Raw genomic sequence first — 16228 nt, forward strand, 5'->3', positions numbered from 1 at the left:
CTCAGGGGAAACTCGATTCCTTGGCTTGAGCCCCTGTACTCCAGTGACGGAGACAGGGCCCTTCCAAAGATGCAGTTTGGCATCAAGGTCAAGAGCACAGGGTCTGGTTCCAGACGGACCTGGGTTCCCATCTCACGCGGCCATGTCCTGGTAGTGTCCTTGGACACACCGCATCGCTTCTTTGAGCCTCAGTTTCCTTGCTTGTAGAATGGAGATAATAATAGTACCTCACAGAGTTGTTGTGGGCACTGTTTGCAATGAAGCAGGCAAATGCTGGCACGTGCTGGGTGCTCCATAGCTGTCAGCAATGCTCTCCCTCTGCCTAGTGCTCCCCGCTGACCAAGCGTCTTTTTGTTTTCAAGGTCACACTGCTTTCTTTTGCTGTGGAGTCAGAGTGCACATTTCTTGACTACATCAAAGGAGGGTGAGAAGAGATGCAGCCTGGTTTCTTCGGCCTCAGGGAGAGGGAAGGGGCCCCGCACATGGACATGAGCAGCTCCGGCCCCACCTGGCCTCTTCAAGGCCATGGCTGAAGCCCGCGATCATGGGCTCTGAGCAGACCCTCAGACAACTCACGCAGAGCCCTGCATGCCCCTGATCCTGAGTGGCTGCAGAGGGCACTACTGAGCCGCGGAGGCCAGCCTGGGTCCCGTGAGGTCCCTGTGTGGAGATGGGACCTGCAGGTGGTAGGGACTCCATGACAAAGAGAAATGGGCTTAGGGAGGTGGAAAGAGCCCCGGTCTAGGAGGCAGGAGGCCCAGGCCCTAGGCCCCTCTTTGCCTTGAATTTGCTGGGTTACTTTGGGCACGTCACTCTCCCTCCCTGGGCATCAGTGTCCTCTGCACAGAGAGTTGGAATTAAGTGAATTCTAAGCTTCCTTCCTGCTCTGAGCTTCTGATACCGATGGCCTCTCTGGTGGGGGGCGGGCAGTGATTAACCTTCCCAGTGTCATTAGAGACCTACAAAGGGCAGGAGGAACTGGGAAATGAGCCAGGGGATGGTCAAACACAAGTTTAAGGAGCAGAAAGAACCAGAAGGGTCGGCATCCAGGCAGGCAGAGAAGCCTGGTGGCTCCAGCCAACAGCTCATGGAAAGAGAGCCTGACTCCAAGGTGAGGTCCTACCCAGCACGCTCCCTGCCAGGACAGGCGCCAGGGCCGGGTGTGGGTAGCCGAGCCCACAGGTGCAGGCAGGTGAGCGATTACACCTGTCTGGAAAGGAGACAGGCAGGGCGGTTGCCAAAGGCTCATCCCAGCCAAGCGGGCTCTTGGCCGCCTGGTTCTCTGGGGCAGAGGGAAAAGTCGGGCCCTGGCAAGCCACACTTACTTTCTCATGACAAGGCTCCCTGCTGCCTTGAGCCTGCAGCGCCCAGGTTTCGAGCTCTCCTCCTACCCCCTGAGCACATGCCCTTGCTGCAGTCACCCACAGGCTTTCCTGCCCCTCCTCCATGCCTTCTCCAGGCCCTGCCCTGGCTCCCTTCCCCCATCAAAACTGCTCTATCTGCTCTCCATCTATTAAGCAACCACCCCTTATATTCCACGGTAATTTTCAAACAGTCCTCATCCTGTTTATCCTTCTCATTTGCATAGTGCCCCCAATTTACAGAACACAATGGGCTGGGTGAAGATGATTGTCTCCATTTTACGTCACGTGTCCAAGGCCCCAGCACTTAGTCGGTGGCAGGGTTCTTTCCGTCACCACATGCTGCATTTCTTCCATAGTAATGAACCCACCTCGCAGCTCCCAGGTGAGGTGTGATAGAGATGGATGAGTTGAAGGGCTGGGTGCTGTCTCATTGAGAAGGAGCTCACAGAGGCAAGCCCTGGCTTTCCTCCTCCGCTGTCTTCACACTCTGGAGAACCTGAGTGAGAGGCCGACGTGTGTGTCCAGGCAGGCAGCTGATGGAGGCCTCTGTCTAGGGATTCTCTCCTGCCTGGCCTCCCTCCCCCGCCCCCCTGGACCAGGAGGAAGGCTGTGGGTTCCTCTGCCCCCACGTCAGAGTCCGAGATGGAGCTGGTTGCTGAGCAGCCTGCAAGGAGTACCTTTTCCACAAAAGTAGCTGCTTTCCAGTCCCTTCCTTCTCTGAGCTGTTTCAGAACCCAGAGCAGGGTTTTTAACTTAAGGAGTAAAAAAAAGCCTGACTCTCCCCTCACGCTTTATTTGGAAGAGCCAGGCCAACAATGTCCCTCAGCTGTAGTCCTGCAGGCCAGAACCACCTCTTGTCGTCTTGTGGCTCCTTCTCCCTCAGAGCTTGGAGTCTACTGAATGCTCTGTCCCCAGGCAGCGGACGAGGGGGAAAGAGTGTGGGGAGGACTGTCTCTGGCCAGCAGACCCTGGGTGGGGTATCCTGCTAACCATGCCCCTCACCTTTCCTGGAGATTGAAGGGTCCCTGAGCAGCAGCTCAGCTGTGATGAAGTGGAAAGAGGGCTGTGCTTTCTGATAGGGACCATCTGCTAAATGCAGGTGAGGTGAGCCCTGCCTCATCTTTTTTAAAAAAAATAAATTTATTTATTTATTTTTGGCTGCATTGGGTCTCCGCTGCTGCCTGCGGGCTTTCTCTAGTTGCGGCGAGTGGGGCTACTTTTTGTTGCAGTGCGCAGGCTTCTCATTGTGGTGGCTTCCCTTTGCTGCAGAGCACGGCTCTAGGCGCGTGGGCTTCAGTAGTTGTGGCGCACGGGCTCTAGAGCGCAGGCTCAGTAGTTGTGGCGCACGGGATTAGTTGCCACGGCAGTAAAGGTGCCCAGTCCTAATCACTGGACTGCCAGGGAATTCCTAATTATCTTTTCATCTTGTGATTCCCCCAAGCACCTGAAGGATTTGCTAAAAGAGATTCCTGCAGCACACCAAGGGATTTGGATTCAGTAGGTCCACGGGGGGCCTGAGACTCCTTACAGATTCCCAGGTGATCCTGATTCTGCTGGTCCATGGGTGCTCTTCCAGTAGCGCTCCTACAGAATTTTCCACAGACCCACAGACTGGCTTTTATTGGCCGCATCCCCCATGGTGTCATTTAACATATTCCTCTATCCCCTGCGTTTCCTGTAAACAACCAGTAGATAGTTCTGGAAGCTCAGTTAGATTCCAGTTCAGTTTTTTGGCAAGACGACTTCATTTGTTCTTCCCTCAGGAGATGCACAATGCCTGTTTGTCTTTCTTTTTTGCCAAATAAGTTTTAACCCTGAATCTGACTCCAAATTTGCGCCAGGAACACAGGGAAACCCTACTTCCCCGGCCTCAGGTGGACCCAGGGGCAGGGTTTGGAGAGGAAATAAGAAATCACAGCCATGTGTGCAGCAGAACATGATCACCTTCAGAGAGCTGTCACACTGCCTAACTCTTGCTGCTGACAACAGCCCTTTGGGGGAGGGTGTAGCTGATGATACCATCCCGGTTTTCCAGAACTGGAGATGAGTGACTTCACCAAGGCTACATACCTGTCAAGCAGTGGGGCTGGGGTGGAAGCCAGGTTTCTCGCTCCCTGTCCAGTACAGGCCGGCCTCTGTCCAGGTTACTCTCCTGCTGTTCTTCCTCTTCTAGGACCCAGATCAACTTCACGGTGGCCATCGATTTCACAGCCTCCAATGGTGAGTGGGGGCATGGGCAGAGGAGCTGAATGGGGGCTGGGGGCCTGGAAAGGGGAGGGCTTTTCAGGGCTGTGGTAGTTGGCCCTAGCTGGGAGCAGATCTCCCATACCCTCTGGCCTCATCCTCACTGAAGAGGAGGAACTTAGGCCTAGAGAACCAAAGATGCAACCAAGGTGGCGAAGGTACCCCCAGATTGGATCATGGTCACCAACAAATCTGGCCTCTGGGCCTACATACCCTGAGCCACAGCCTTGCCCTTGAGGATACCCACTCTCCCTAGGGCAATAGGACAGCTTCTCTGGGCCCATGGAGAGCCCTGGAGCAGAGGTATTTCCTCACAGGATCAGATTGCACAGCCCCTGTGCAGTTCACCCCACAAGCTGGAGGGGAGAGCCAGAGGCAAGACTGAGCCTTGTGGTCCTCAGGGAGGCAGGAATGCCCAGGAGCTCCGGTCCTCACCCTTGCTCGGGCTTCCTTCCTCCTCTGACCTTCTCCAGTGTCGGGCTGTGACCAAGTGGCCGGGAGCAATCAATGCCAAACTTTACACTGTTAGAAACATCACAACCTTCCTTGGATTCTGGACCCCCATTAGCAGTGCTCAATGCTCATTTTTGTGCCAATCAGAAGATGCTCAGGTCTCGTACTCCACAGGTGTGTCAGAAACCCCCCTCATGGCTGCGGGCCCTCCCATCACAGAGTGATGGGATGTCAGAGCTGGCAGTGGCCATAGTATTCATAACAGTGAGGAGAGTTATAATAACATCTGTTTAATCCTCACAACAGTTCTGTGAGGTGGGGACTGTTATTACCCCCATTCTACAGATGAGGAGACTGAGGCTGAGTGGTTAAGAAACTTATGCAGGATCACACAGCTAGTAGGAGGTAGAAAGGATTAATACTTGGCAGTCTGTGCTGTACTGCCTCTTGTTAATAAACGAGTAACTAAAATATGGACAATATTAGTGGTGACAAGGGCTGTGGAGAAAAACAAGTCAGGAAGAGGGATAGGGAGTATGGAGGAGGCTGCAACTTTCAATAGGCTGCTCGGGGAAGACCACAGCAGACCTCAAGAGGTGAGGGAGCAAGCCATGTGCACATCTGTGGAAAAGCGTCCCAGAGCAGAGGGAACAGCCTTTGCCGAGGCCCTGAGGTGGGAATGGTGAGAGGCCAGAACTGAGTGAGTGACAGGATGGTAGGAGATGAGGAGAGAGGTAACCGCAGGCCAGATCAAGTGGGCTTTTGTGGGCCCTTGTAAGGACTTCAGATTTAATTCCTGGTGAAACGGGAGCACAGGGGCATTTTGAGCAGAGAAGAGGTGTGATTAGCTGCCTGAGTTTTGACATAGACTCACTCTGGCTGGTGTGCTGAGTATGGACACAAGGGTGGAAAGACGGAGATCGGGCTGCTGCGGTCCTATGAGCAAGAGGGTGGTATCATGGAGGAGGGGAGAAGTATAGGTGGGATTCTGGATGTATTCTGAGGGTTTAGCAGCCATGATTTGCTAAAGGATTGAATGTGCGGTAAGAGAGAAAGAAAGGGGTTCCCTTGGACACCGCATTCTGAGCCTGGTGGCTTGGAGTGTCCAGGCCGGCAAATGTCCCCATGCCCTGTCTTGCAGGGAACCCCTCGCAGTCCACGTCCCTGCACTACATGAGCCCCTACCAGCTGAACGCCTACGCACTTGCACTGACCGCCGTCGGGGAGATCATCCAGCACTACGACAGCGACAAGATGTTCCCTGCCCTTGGCTTTGGGGCCAAACTACCCCCTGACGGCAGGGTATCCCATGAGTTCCCGCTGGTAGGAGGTCCTGGGAGAAAGGGCTGAGGGCTGACCAGGCTGGGGGTGTGGTGACGGGCCTGGGGCGGGGGGCATTCCCATCCTGCCCGCCTAGGGACTTGAGGTGCAGTCTTTGCAGAGGTAGGCTGCCTGCTGGATGTAGGGGAGCTTGTATCAGAGCTTCCAGAAACCCACTCCCCACCTCAGTCACGAGCACGTCCCCTCCAAGTCTGAAGCCGTCCACAGTGGGCTCTGCCCTCCTTTTCCTAACAAGACCCAGGTGGAGGTGGAGTGGGGATGTGGCTGAACTATTCCCCAAGGCCCCAGAAATGAGGCTAAAAGGGTGTGGGTTGGGTATGGACAACTGTGGGTAGTTCCAGGAGTTCCCTGGGTTGGTCTGAAATGGGGGCCCTGTAGAGATGGCTCCTCAGGCCACCTCCTTTCCCTCCCTCCCATGAGCTGGGGACACTCAGTCGGTTGCTGGATCACTCACAGCAAATGTCCCTCCCATGCCCGTAGGGTGCCAGGCACCGTGCTGGGCACAGGACACAGGAGGATGGAGCAGCTGCTGGCCCTTCCAGAGCAGCTCAGGCGCTGCAGTCATTTTACGGGGTGGTGGGTTTGCCCGAGGTTCCCTAAGCAGCCAGGACTCTGGGGGTCAGGGGGATGCTGTCTGAGCAGGTACAGGGAGTAGGGCAAGGAGCAGGTCTGGACCCTGCTCACCTAGAGCATGTGCTGCCCTTCGCGGTGGGCCCCGAGTGCTCCCTCCCCTGCCCCGAGCCCCCGAAGCCCCACCAGAGAAGAGTCTAGGGGAGCCCAGGCCTGTTGACCTCCCCAACCCTGGCTCTGCCCCCACAGACCACCCAGCTGCCCTTCTTCCCATCCCTCCTTCCTTCCTGGGCTCAGCCTCCTTGCCCTCTGTGCCCCCAGAACGGCAACCAGGAGAACCCCTCATGCTGTGGCATCGATGGCATCCTGGAGGCCTACCACCACAGCCTGCGCACGGTGCAGCTCTACGGCCCCACCAACTTCGCCCCCGTGGTCACCCATGTGGCCAGGTGAGTGTGGCAGTCACTGGACCATCCCCACAGCTTGCAAGGTGCTTCCTTCTACCACTGTCCTCCCGGGAAGGCGGGAGGGAGTGTCTCTTCCCACTGATTTGCTTTTCAGGGAGGCCTGACCCTAAAGAGACCCCCTCCCACCGAAGACCTGTCCCCACCAGTGTTAAGGGTCCTTGTGTTGGGGGGATGACATGCCCAGAGTCCCACCAAACAGACCTCTGACCCCACCCTGCCCCAGGAATGCGGCCGAGGTGCAGGACGGCTCCCAGTACTCGGTGCTGCTCATCATCACGGATGGGGTCATTTCAGACATGGCACAGACCAAGGAGGCTATCGTCAATGTGAGCAGGGATGGGGATGGAGCATGGGGAAACCTGGGGGTGCACCTCCCCCCTCCTTTAGGGAAACCCTTGGGGCATGACTTCTCCTCTCCCTGCCCTCTTTGGGACCACTCCTGGCTTCTTGCTGTAGAGCCTAGAGGGCCAGCAGTAGGGTTTTGGGGGTGGAGGGTGTTCCGGCTGATGAAGGATCTGGCTGGCGAGCTCTCTACCTACCTCTTCATCACACTGGATGGTCCACTCCATCCAGACTCCTATGGTGCCCTCATTAACCCATCTCTAGGGCTGCTGCCCCAAACCCCAGCCTGGCTTGGCCAGGTAGAAGAGGAGGGAGGTCCAAGGAGCGGGAGGCCCAGGAACATGGCTCCCCCTACCGGGTCGTCTCCCTATATAGGGGCCCCAGCCACAGCTGGCCCTCCCTCTGGGCCCACGTAAAAGCTGTCCCACATGACGGAGGTCCAGAGGCAGAAGAGGGGACAGGAGTGTCTTGCAGAAGCAAACCTATGACCCATTTCCCTCTCCCTCCTGCCCTCTCCACCCCCTCTTCCTCTCTGGTATCCCTGTATCCTTGGCTATCCTCTCTCCCTCCTCCTCCCCCTTTTCTGTGTTTCTCTGTGTGTCTCCATCCTTCTCTCTTCCATTTCCTCCCTGTCCTCCTGCCTTTCTTCTTTTGACTCACCCCTTCCTGTCCTTACCTGTGATCTCCCGTTTCTTGTAACTGGCCCCTCGGCTGGGTACCACCCCGCCTACCTCCCGTGTTGTGTCCCAGGCCGCCAAACTCCCCATGTCCATCATCATCATCGGCGTGGGCCAGGCAGAGTTCGATGGTGAGTCCCCACCCCCTAGATGCGCCCCCAGAGGCTTCAGGCCCTTGGAAATGGCCCCTCCCAAAAGAGTGAGAGCCCGCACTGCGGTGTGTGCAGCTATCTGGATGAGCAGGCAGGGTGTGAGTGTGTGTTTGCACAGGGAGGGGTGTGTCAAGGTGTGTACCGCACACCCACACACCAAGGCTGTGGGGAAGAGGCCCCAAGTCACTCCTCCCTCCTCCACTCTGGGAGCCTGTGGAGGGTGGGGGAGTGGCACCATGGGCTAGAAGTCAGAGACTCATGCGATTGGGCTCCTCCTGTCCCCTGGCCTCAGTTTTCCCATCTCTAACGTGGGGGTCTGGGCTGGCGGTCTCGGTCCTGCCAGGCCCAGGTGCCCACCAATTAGTCCCCCCACCCCATGCCTTTGCCCCTCCCCCCCCACAGCCATGGTGGAGCTGGATGGTGATGACGTGCGGATCTCCTCCCGGGGAAAGCTGGCCGAGCGGGACATTGTCCAGGTGAAGCCCAGACCCTGCCTGCCCCACAGAAAATGCAAGAGCCCCTCTAGGCAGGCTGACCTAACTCCCCCTTCTAGGGGCTTCTCTGGAAAGGGGCCCTGGAAGGAGGCACTGGGAGCCCTAGAATGGCTTGGCCACACAGAAGGAAACAGGAGTCAGTCTTAAGGCTGGACCCACCTCTACCACGTCTGAGACTCACCCCTAACACCGTGTTGCCCTGACTGGAATGCTCTGCCATGCCCTCCCTAAGCCCCAGGCCTCCAGGGTCTCCTGTAGAACACAGAGGCCTAATTACTTGTGCCTTCTGTTATTTTCTGCTGGGCTGCCTTCCTAAGTGAGATGGCAAACCCCATGAAGCGGGGGGAGGTGTCTTTAGTGTTGCTGCAGCCCTTTCCAAGAATGAATGTTGCTTGGTTGATTGAATCAATACCAACGTCTCCATGTAGGATGGCAAATGTAACGAGCAGACAGGTCTTTGTCCTCAGGGAATCCCAGTCCAGTCAAGCCTCAGAATGCACATCAGTAAGCACATCCCTCTGTGAATCTCTTGCACACGGAGTCCCTAGTGCTTAGGAGATTCAGAATAAAAAACCCGACATTCTCCATACCACCCCCTCCCCCATTAAAAAAATTAAGGGGGAGGGGTCATTCCAGGTGTGGAGACCAAAGACAGGGAGCTAGAAACTGGAGCAAGGGCAGTCTGGGAGGTGGGACCTGTGTATGCAAAGGCCTGGAGGCAGGAGTGAGCCTGAGGCACTGGGAAGGGGGGCAGACATCTCCTGGGATAAAGCCAGAGGGGCCTGACTGTAGGTGTTGGCCCAGAAAGGGAAGAGCAGAAGCAGAGACAGAGAGCGCCCTGCAGGAGAGGTGGGAGGAGACCCGCAGGGCCCACTTTCCAGAAGCCAGGGGATTCCTTCAGCATTTCCTGAGTGCCTGCTAAATGCCTGTGCTTGGTGCCAAGACTTCAGAGGTGAAGGGATCTTGTTCAGTGGTGTATTGTTTCCTGGCATGAATAGGTGTGCAGTAAGTTATTTGTTGAGTGAATGACAGAACAGGGACTATGATACAGTCCCTCCGAGAATTCACCATGACGGGGAGGGCTTGAGTGAAGTGGGCAGAGGCTGGGGAGGAGTGGGACAGGATCCCAGACCTGGAGATTTGGGGGACTAGTGTCCAGAGGGAGACCTCGCCTGACCCTGCCTCCCCTACTGGACAGTTTGTGCCCTTCAGGGACTATGTGGACCGCACGGGCAACCACGTGCTGAGCATGGCGCGCCTGGCCCGCGATGTGCTGGCTGAGATTCCTGACCAGCTGGTGTCCTACATGAAGGCGCAGGGCATCCGCCCTCGCACCCTGCCCGCGGCCCCAGAGCGCTCGCCCCCGCGGTCCCCCACCCGCACGCCCCCTGCTTCCCCCCTGCACACGCACATCTGAGCCTTGTCTGCTCAGATGGCTGGGGCTTAGGCCAGTAGAAAGGGAGGCGGGGTACCCAGACCCAGCTACAGACCATCCTGCCCAGCCTTTGGAACACGTGTGCCTGGGAGGCCCACAGCGGGTGGGGCTTCTGGAGACTCCTTCCCATACTGCCCAAGCCCCTAGAGTCTGGGGGTACGGGTGGTGGAGGAGGGGATCTGGGCCCCTGCTCTTCTCTCCTTTCATTGATACCTGGTTCTGGACCAGCCAGGAAGATGTTAATCAGGACGACTGGGGTCCCGCTCAGCCCACTTGAGCTATTACCTGGGTAATCCCATCTGCTCCTATATCACCCTGAAGCCTGGGCTAAGCCTCCCACCTCCAGGCCCCCTTCTCCCTCCCCTCCTCCTGTGGTGTCTACTCCTATACCTGGCCCCTGACCCCTACCCAGTCTCTATCCTGTCCCATTTCCAGTGAACCCTGTGAGGCTGCTGGGTTTGCAGGAGTGCCTAAACGTGTGACCCCTCCTTGGGACCCTTGCATGAAGTGGGAGTCCTACAGACGCATGAAGGGGATGCTGTGATAGTAGATGGAGGCCACATGGTGGGCAAGGAATGGAGGCTTTTCAGGCACAGAGTCATTTCTGGTGCCTCTCAAGCCCAGTATGACGCTGGTTCTAGACAAACAGATCCACAGGCCTCTCCCTGGTCTGAGCTCGTAGGTACCTCCACAGTTGGCTCCTGGCTCCAGGAATCCCCCTTTCTCCCCAGAGACTGCCCAGGGTCCTTGGGGCACCATCTTCTGCTGCCCACCTGGAGGCCTGGGCAAGAAGCAGCCCAGCTCCAGCACTCCCACACTGCCCCTCTATCCTATGGGGATAGGGGATGGGAGTCCTGGGTTCAAGCCCTGCCTCCAGCCGTTGCCGGCTGTGGGAACTTGAACAAGGCCTTTCTACCTTCTGGGTCTCAGTTTCCACATCTGTAAGGCAAGAGGATTGACCAGATGACCCTGGGTTTACCTTCAGCTCTGATACCCTGAGAGTCCACATTCATCCCACGCCCAGCTTCCGCCATCCCACTCCTCACCAGTGCAACCCCTTAAGGCCATCTTGGTTTTAGGGTCACCCTGTTCCATCCCATCACCCCAAATCCACCCTCGTCCTTCAGCCTTGGGCTCTGGCATCTGAGCCTGAGCCCTTGCCCCTGCTGTGGGAAAGGTGAGAAAGATGATCTCACCCCTGGGCCCACCCAGCTGCCCAGCCTTTACCCACATGGTCATGCATGCCAGTCCCTCCTGCCGCATGGGGCTCCTCAGCCCACTGAACCTCCCGTTCCTGGGTGGAGACCAGGCCCCACCCCGTCTGTTGCCAGACACTGCTTCCCTTCCTGTCATGCATGATGGTGGTGTTTCTATGCTGTCTGGTCCTGTGCCTGTCTCTAAGACAGTCTCTGTGTGGAATTTGCCTTAAACTGAAGTAAATTTGGTTCTTTTACTAAAGTTCCTTGTTTTCCTTTCTCCTGTGAAAAATAGCACAGATGTTGCTGTGCGACAGAGTCCAGGTTCTCCTCTCTCTTTCTTCCATCCTTTTGTTCAAAAAAATGTACTGAGCAACTACTATGTGCCAGGGTCTATGCTAGGCAGTGAGGATGCAGCAATGAACAAAACATAGGCCCCGTCTGCACATGGAACGTACAACAGACACGCAAATAGGACAGGGGAAACACGGTAAGCACATAATAGGTAAATAATATAATTTCTGGTGGTGATAAGAGTCACAAAGAAAAATAAGAGAATGAGAGGATAGAGAATGACAGGGTGATATTTTAGATGAGGTGGTCAGGGAAGGAGGGCCTTTCTGAGGAGATGACAGTTAGATGAGCCCCAAGGAAATGAGAGGGGGAGGCATGCTGATATCTGAGGCACAAGGGCTCCAAGGAGAAGAAGCAGCAAGTGCAAAGGCCCTGAGGTGTGTTTGAAGAACATTAAGGAGGCCAGTGTGGTTGAAGCTGCATTAAGGAGGGGAGAATGCAGGAGATGGGGTTGGGGGTAAAGAATCTGGAATGTGCAGGGCCTTGCAGGACACAGAAAGGCCTTCAGCATTACTCTGAGTGAATCAGGGAGCCACTGAGGAGGTGAGAGAGGTGAGTAACATGATCAGATTATTCCATGGGTGACTTTACTCCATCTGATCACTCATCTCTCAACAAGTATTTACTGAGCATTAGTGCCAGGCCCTGCTCAGGTTGGAGACACTGTCTCACACACAGTTGCACCCTCATGGGCCTAACCCCTGCTCTGGAGCAACAAGCAAGGAAATCCTACCACCCTGGGGTATCGACACCAAACCAATGAGAGGGACCAGGATCTGTGGCCACCAAAGCGGGGCTCTTGGGGCAGCCTAAATGCCACACAGGTCATGTGCCCAGGATGACTTACTGCTCCTCTGTGTGATGGGACTGTCACTCCTACCTTGCAGGATCGTTGTGTGGTCAGAGTGACACGTAGATGTGCACGCATGAAGCGTGTGACATTCCCAGGGCCTGCTGCACTAGGTGCACAGTAAACACCACTTTCCTCCTTGTCCCTCTTCACATATAAGTCCCTGTGACCATGAGGGACCAGGATCACAGGGAAAGGGGATTTCTCCCTTCTCTGGGTGAGTTTGCTCTCAGATTAGCCCTCCAGGCAGCCTTTCCCAACTAGCACATCACAAGAAATTGGTGCTAATTATACCAAAGTTTGGGACTTGCTTGCTTCTTAGACGATTTTATGGTAAATTAGAGCTGATTCACCACGGTCCTTATAATTAGATGCCCCTTTGACTTGCATTCCCATCCACTTTGAGTGGGTACCGGCTGGAGTCATAGCTCGAGAAGAAGAAAGTTCCCATAACCAGCAGCCCGTTTTTACCTCATCTTGGGCTCCCGTGGGAAAGCATCGGGAGGAGAAGGCCGCCTGGCAGGGCAGTCGAGGCTCAGAGCCGCTGCCACTGGTGCACCGAGAGTGTCTTTACTGTGCTCAACACGGTAGCTGGGTTCTTTCCCCAGGTGTGTTCCACGGAACACTGGTTCCCTGGCATGGGTTTTGGGAAACTGCCCACTCTGAGCCCCTCTCAGAGAGTCCCCATGGCCTTCAGGGTATTAGAGGCTTTGATTAGTCCTGTGGCAAAGAGACTATTTTGACTTGGTTCATCCCAATGTTTTCTAAGCGTTTTGACCATGGGGTCAGGGTGTATGTGTGTGTGTTTAGCTGTAACACTATCACCAAGCAGAACATGTTGTCTTGGGAATTTCAGTAGAGACAATCTCCCTGGTTTCCAGGCCAACACAAAAGCCTGAGGCTTTTTCCCAGGAAGCCAGAGGAGGTCATGGAGTTGGGGAACTTCTCAGAGGGGATGGGGTAGGAGAGGTGAAGACCTCCAGTTGCCTCTGGAGAGAAGGAAGGGGCCTCAAAAGGGGCCCCTGCCCCTGCCACATCAGGAAGAGAAACCACAGAGAAGAAAGGAGGGCATTCAGAAATTCACAGGCCCAGACTCACGGCTCCATTTTGACTTTACTTCATGATATTCCTTTATTGGGCTGAGAGGTGTGTGGGGGACAGAGCTGGGGGAGGACAGGCAGAGAAGGGAGAGGCAACTGAAGGGTCCCCCTGGGCTATGAGCCTCTACCCAGGCAGCCCATTCAATCCCCAGGCCTTACCCCAGGAATGAGGACCGCAGGAATGATCAGCCCCCAGATCATTCTTCTACCCACTTCTCTGCCTTTAGAAGTCCCTTTACCACTCTCACTTCAAATGCCCCTGAATTAATAAAAATAAGATTATAATAATAATGGTAATGAGCAACACTCATATGTACTTGCTAAGTACCAAGCATTCTTCTAAGCACTTTATATGTATTAAGAAAGTTTATCTTCGTAACAACACCATCAAGAAGGTACTATCATGATCCTATTTTCCAGATGAGAAAACTGAGGCATAGAGAGGTCAAGGGACTTGTTCAAGTCATACTACTAGAAAGTAATGGAGCCTATAGTTATCCATCTGAGCCCCAAGGTGGAATGGGAGCAGCGACCTAGTTGCCGTTTAATTGCTGTGTCACCTTTGCTGGGCTATGCCTGCCCTCTCTGGATCTTAGTCTCCCAACTGGTAAAATGGAGGGGATGGGATCTATGTCATAGGGGTCTTCCCATCTCTCTTGAATCTCAGCTCTCCCATCAGCCTAACGTCTCAGACCCCCGCCAGACCCCATAGGCTTCCTGGGGCCCTGTCATGTCCAGGCTGGATTCTCTCTATCGCCACACCAGCCCCTCCCACATCCCTGGGATGCCTGGCTGCCATTGGCCTGCAGAAGAGGTCCCTGAGCCTTGCCTGGAAGGGGCAAGAGAGGTAGAAGCAGAGGATGGGGCTGACAGCACAGTTGGAGTAGGCCAGGATGGTGGAGAGGCTGGATGCCACAAAAGCCACCAGCGTGGCAGGCCGGTCACCCACAACTGCCACATAGCCTAGCACAGAGCAGGGTCCCCACATCCGCATGAAGACCACCAGCACCACAAGGATGAGCCCTGTGTTCTCCCGGTGTTCCCAGATGTTCTACCCCCTGGGGCTATGGGTATGTCTCCACAGGAGCCAGCCCAGGTGGCTGAAAGAGGAGCCCAGCCCCATCATGCAAGGCAGGAAGGCCAGAGCTCCCAGCAGGGTGAAGTAGCAGGAGGTCTGAGCAGGGTTCAGGAGCAAGAGGCAGGCCTGGGCCTCCTCCTCCACGACCACTCGCTGGAACAGCCAGTTGGGTAGCGATGCAGTGAGGCCCAGGACCCACGTGGCCCCACAGAGCAGCAGGCGGACACCCAGGCCAGACGGGAGGGCCGCGTCAGGCCAGGCCACTGCCACATGGCACAGAAGAGCCATGGCCACCATGCCATAGAAGGTGCAGAACATGGTGGTGGTGTTGGCAGCCTGGCTGATGGTGCAGATGGTGGGGCCCAGCCACCAGTCCTGCCACAGGAAGCTCAGCAGGAGCACAGGCACCACGCCGGCCAGGAAGAGCAGGTCAGACAGCGTGATGCTCGCCGTGAGGCTGTTGGTCAAGGTGAGGAGTGGGTGGGGGGCGCCCGGACCCCGGCCCACCGCCAGCAGCCCCACCTGGGGACGAGGCCACAGACCCCGGCAAAGAGGAGTCGGAGCAGTCGCTCAGGTGTAGCTGTGAGCCCGGCGGTGGACGTGGTGTTGGCCTCCATGCTCCTGCTCTGGACACACAAGGACAGGATAGAAACCTGCCCGAGGGCTGCCTCCCTCTTTCCCTGTTGAGCTCCCTCCTTTCACAGACCCCTGCACACAGTGGGTGCCCTTGGCATGCACCAGCCCCTTTAGACCTCACAACAACCTGATGGCATGGGCTCCATCAATTCCCTGGGTTCAAATCCTGACTCTGCTCCTTGGGAGCTCCATGATCTCGGGAAAGTTACCTCATGTTTCTCTACCTCAGTTTCCTCAACTTTAAGGAAACGAGGAAATAAAGGAAACAAAACAGGTGTCAATAGTAACTGGCACTAAAGGATGAGATTCAGGTAATTTTCATTTTCTTCTTTTTAATTTCTGTATTTCTAAAATTTCTGCAGGGAGTACAAATTTAATCTGATAAACATTATTTACATATTTAGCATATATATTTAGTACAGTATATATATTTATTTATTGTGTGTGTGTATATATATATATATTTTAACAAAACCTTGCCCTGCCTGTGAAATGAGCAAGTTTTTTTTATATCTTTATTGAAGTATAATTGCTGTACAAAAATAAGCAAGTTTTAATTTGAAGTTCAAGTGGGAAAATGAATGTGCAAGTGCTTTGAGAAGGTATAAAGCCTCAACCAGTGGTTCCCAAGCATGTCTACACATTGGGATCAGTTGAGGAGTTTCAAAAATACTAATACATGGGTCACACCCCCAAAGACCCAATTTGATTGGTTTGGGCTTTGACAGTTTTGAAAGACCAGCTTGGGAACCTGAATAATCTGAATCCAGGTTATTAATAATAATATTAATGATAATCTGAAGAACTCAGCATTTGCCTGGAAGTTCACTCTGAAGTCTACCTTGAGTCCCTCCTGCTGCTCTCCTCACCTGCCTTGTGCTGCTCTGAGGTTCCCGGGCCCTGCTTAGTGACTTGGAGCCCTTTGACACCAGGAAAGTCTAGCGCCCCCTCCGCAGCTGTACTCTTCACAGAAGCTGGATCCAGCCAGAGAAAGCCAGGAGAGGCCTCTGGGCAGGTGTACAGTCCCTTCTAGCACTCCACCTCCAAGGAACTTGAGCTAGCTGCCTGAGGTGGGATCAGAGCTGAGATGGGAGGGGCAGGCAGAGAGGCCATTTCTATGCTGGATCCCCCAAAGAATAAGGGCTCTATCCACTCTACTGGCTCCCCCAGGAATCACACCCTGCCTACCTGCCTCATTAACTCCCTGGCCCATAGGACAGAGATGTTGGTGCCTGCCAGATCCCCAGACCCCTGAGACAGAGCCATTAGCAACAGTAGGACCTGCCCCCCCCACTCTCAGCCAGGGCGAGGCATCATTTACTCCAGCTCACCTCTCCCTGTCTCTCTGTCTGTCTCTGTCTTTCTCTGAGCCTACTACAGCCTAGAACCTGCTCAGAACAGGAGGAGGCTTGTGGGCTGACAGGATCCAGGAAGGGAGAAGACATTGGAGCTAAGAAAGAATCAGTGAGCGGGAC

The 16228-nt window shown here is 55.1% G+C and overlaps 2 protein-coding genes across 4 annotated transcripts in view; one reads left to right on the forward strand and one right to left on the reverse strand.

Moving 5' to 3' along the window:
• The window catches only part of CPNE5 (copine 5), a 90775-nt gene extending 79778 nt beyond the window's left edge, over window positions 1-10997 (forward strand). Inside the window, exons 14-21 of one of the 3 annotated variants that reach the window (XM_029244005.1) lie at window positions 363-424; window positions 3538-3584; window positions 5203-5384; window positions 6294-6421; window positions 6663-6765; window positions 7532-7589; window positions 8013-8086; window positions 9303-10997. In XM_029244005.1, coding sequence (XP_029099838.1) covers window positions 363-424; window positions 3538-3584; window positions 5203-5384; window positions 6294-6421; window positions 6663-6765; window positions 7532-7589; window positions 8013-8086; window positions 9303-9521 — 873 coding nt within the window. In that variant the 3' untranslated portion in view covers window positions 9522-10997. Of the gene's footprint in view, window positions 1-362; window positions 425-3537; window positions 3585-5202; window positions 5385-6293; window positions 6422-6662; window positions 7764-8012; window positions 8087-9302 lie in introns of those variants that run through there. The other 2 variants (XM_029244004.1, XM_029244002.1) reach the window with 2 other exon arrangements.
• Window positions 10998-14090: 3093 nt separating this feature from the next.
• Window positions 14091-14734, reverse strand: LOC114907559 (pyroglutamylated RF-amide peptide receptor-like). Its single transcript, XM_029243282.1, is given in 2 exon segments — window positions 14091-14644; window positions 14647-14734. Coding segments are annotated over 2 exon segments (642 nt in total).
• Between the last annotated feature and the right edge of the window lie 1494 nt (window positions 14735-16228).

This window comes from Monodon monoceros, unplaced genomic scaffold (genome assembly GCF_005190385.1).
Source record: "Monodon monoceros isolate NGI ecotype Baffin Bay Population unplaced genomic scaffold, NGI_Narwhal_1 Super_Scaffold_3, whole genome shotgun sequence".
Classification (NCBI taxonomy): Eukaryota; Metazoa; Chordata; class Mammalia; order Artiodactyla; family Monodontidae; genus Monodon; species Monodon monoceros.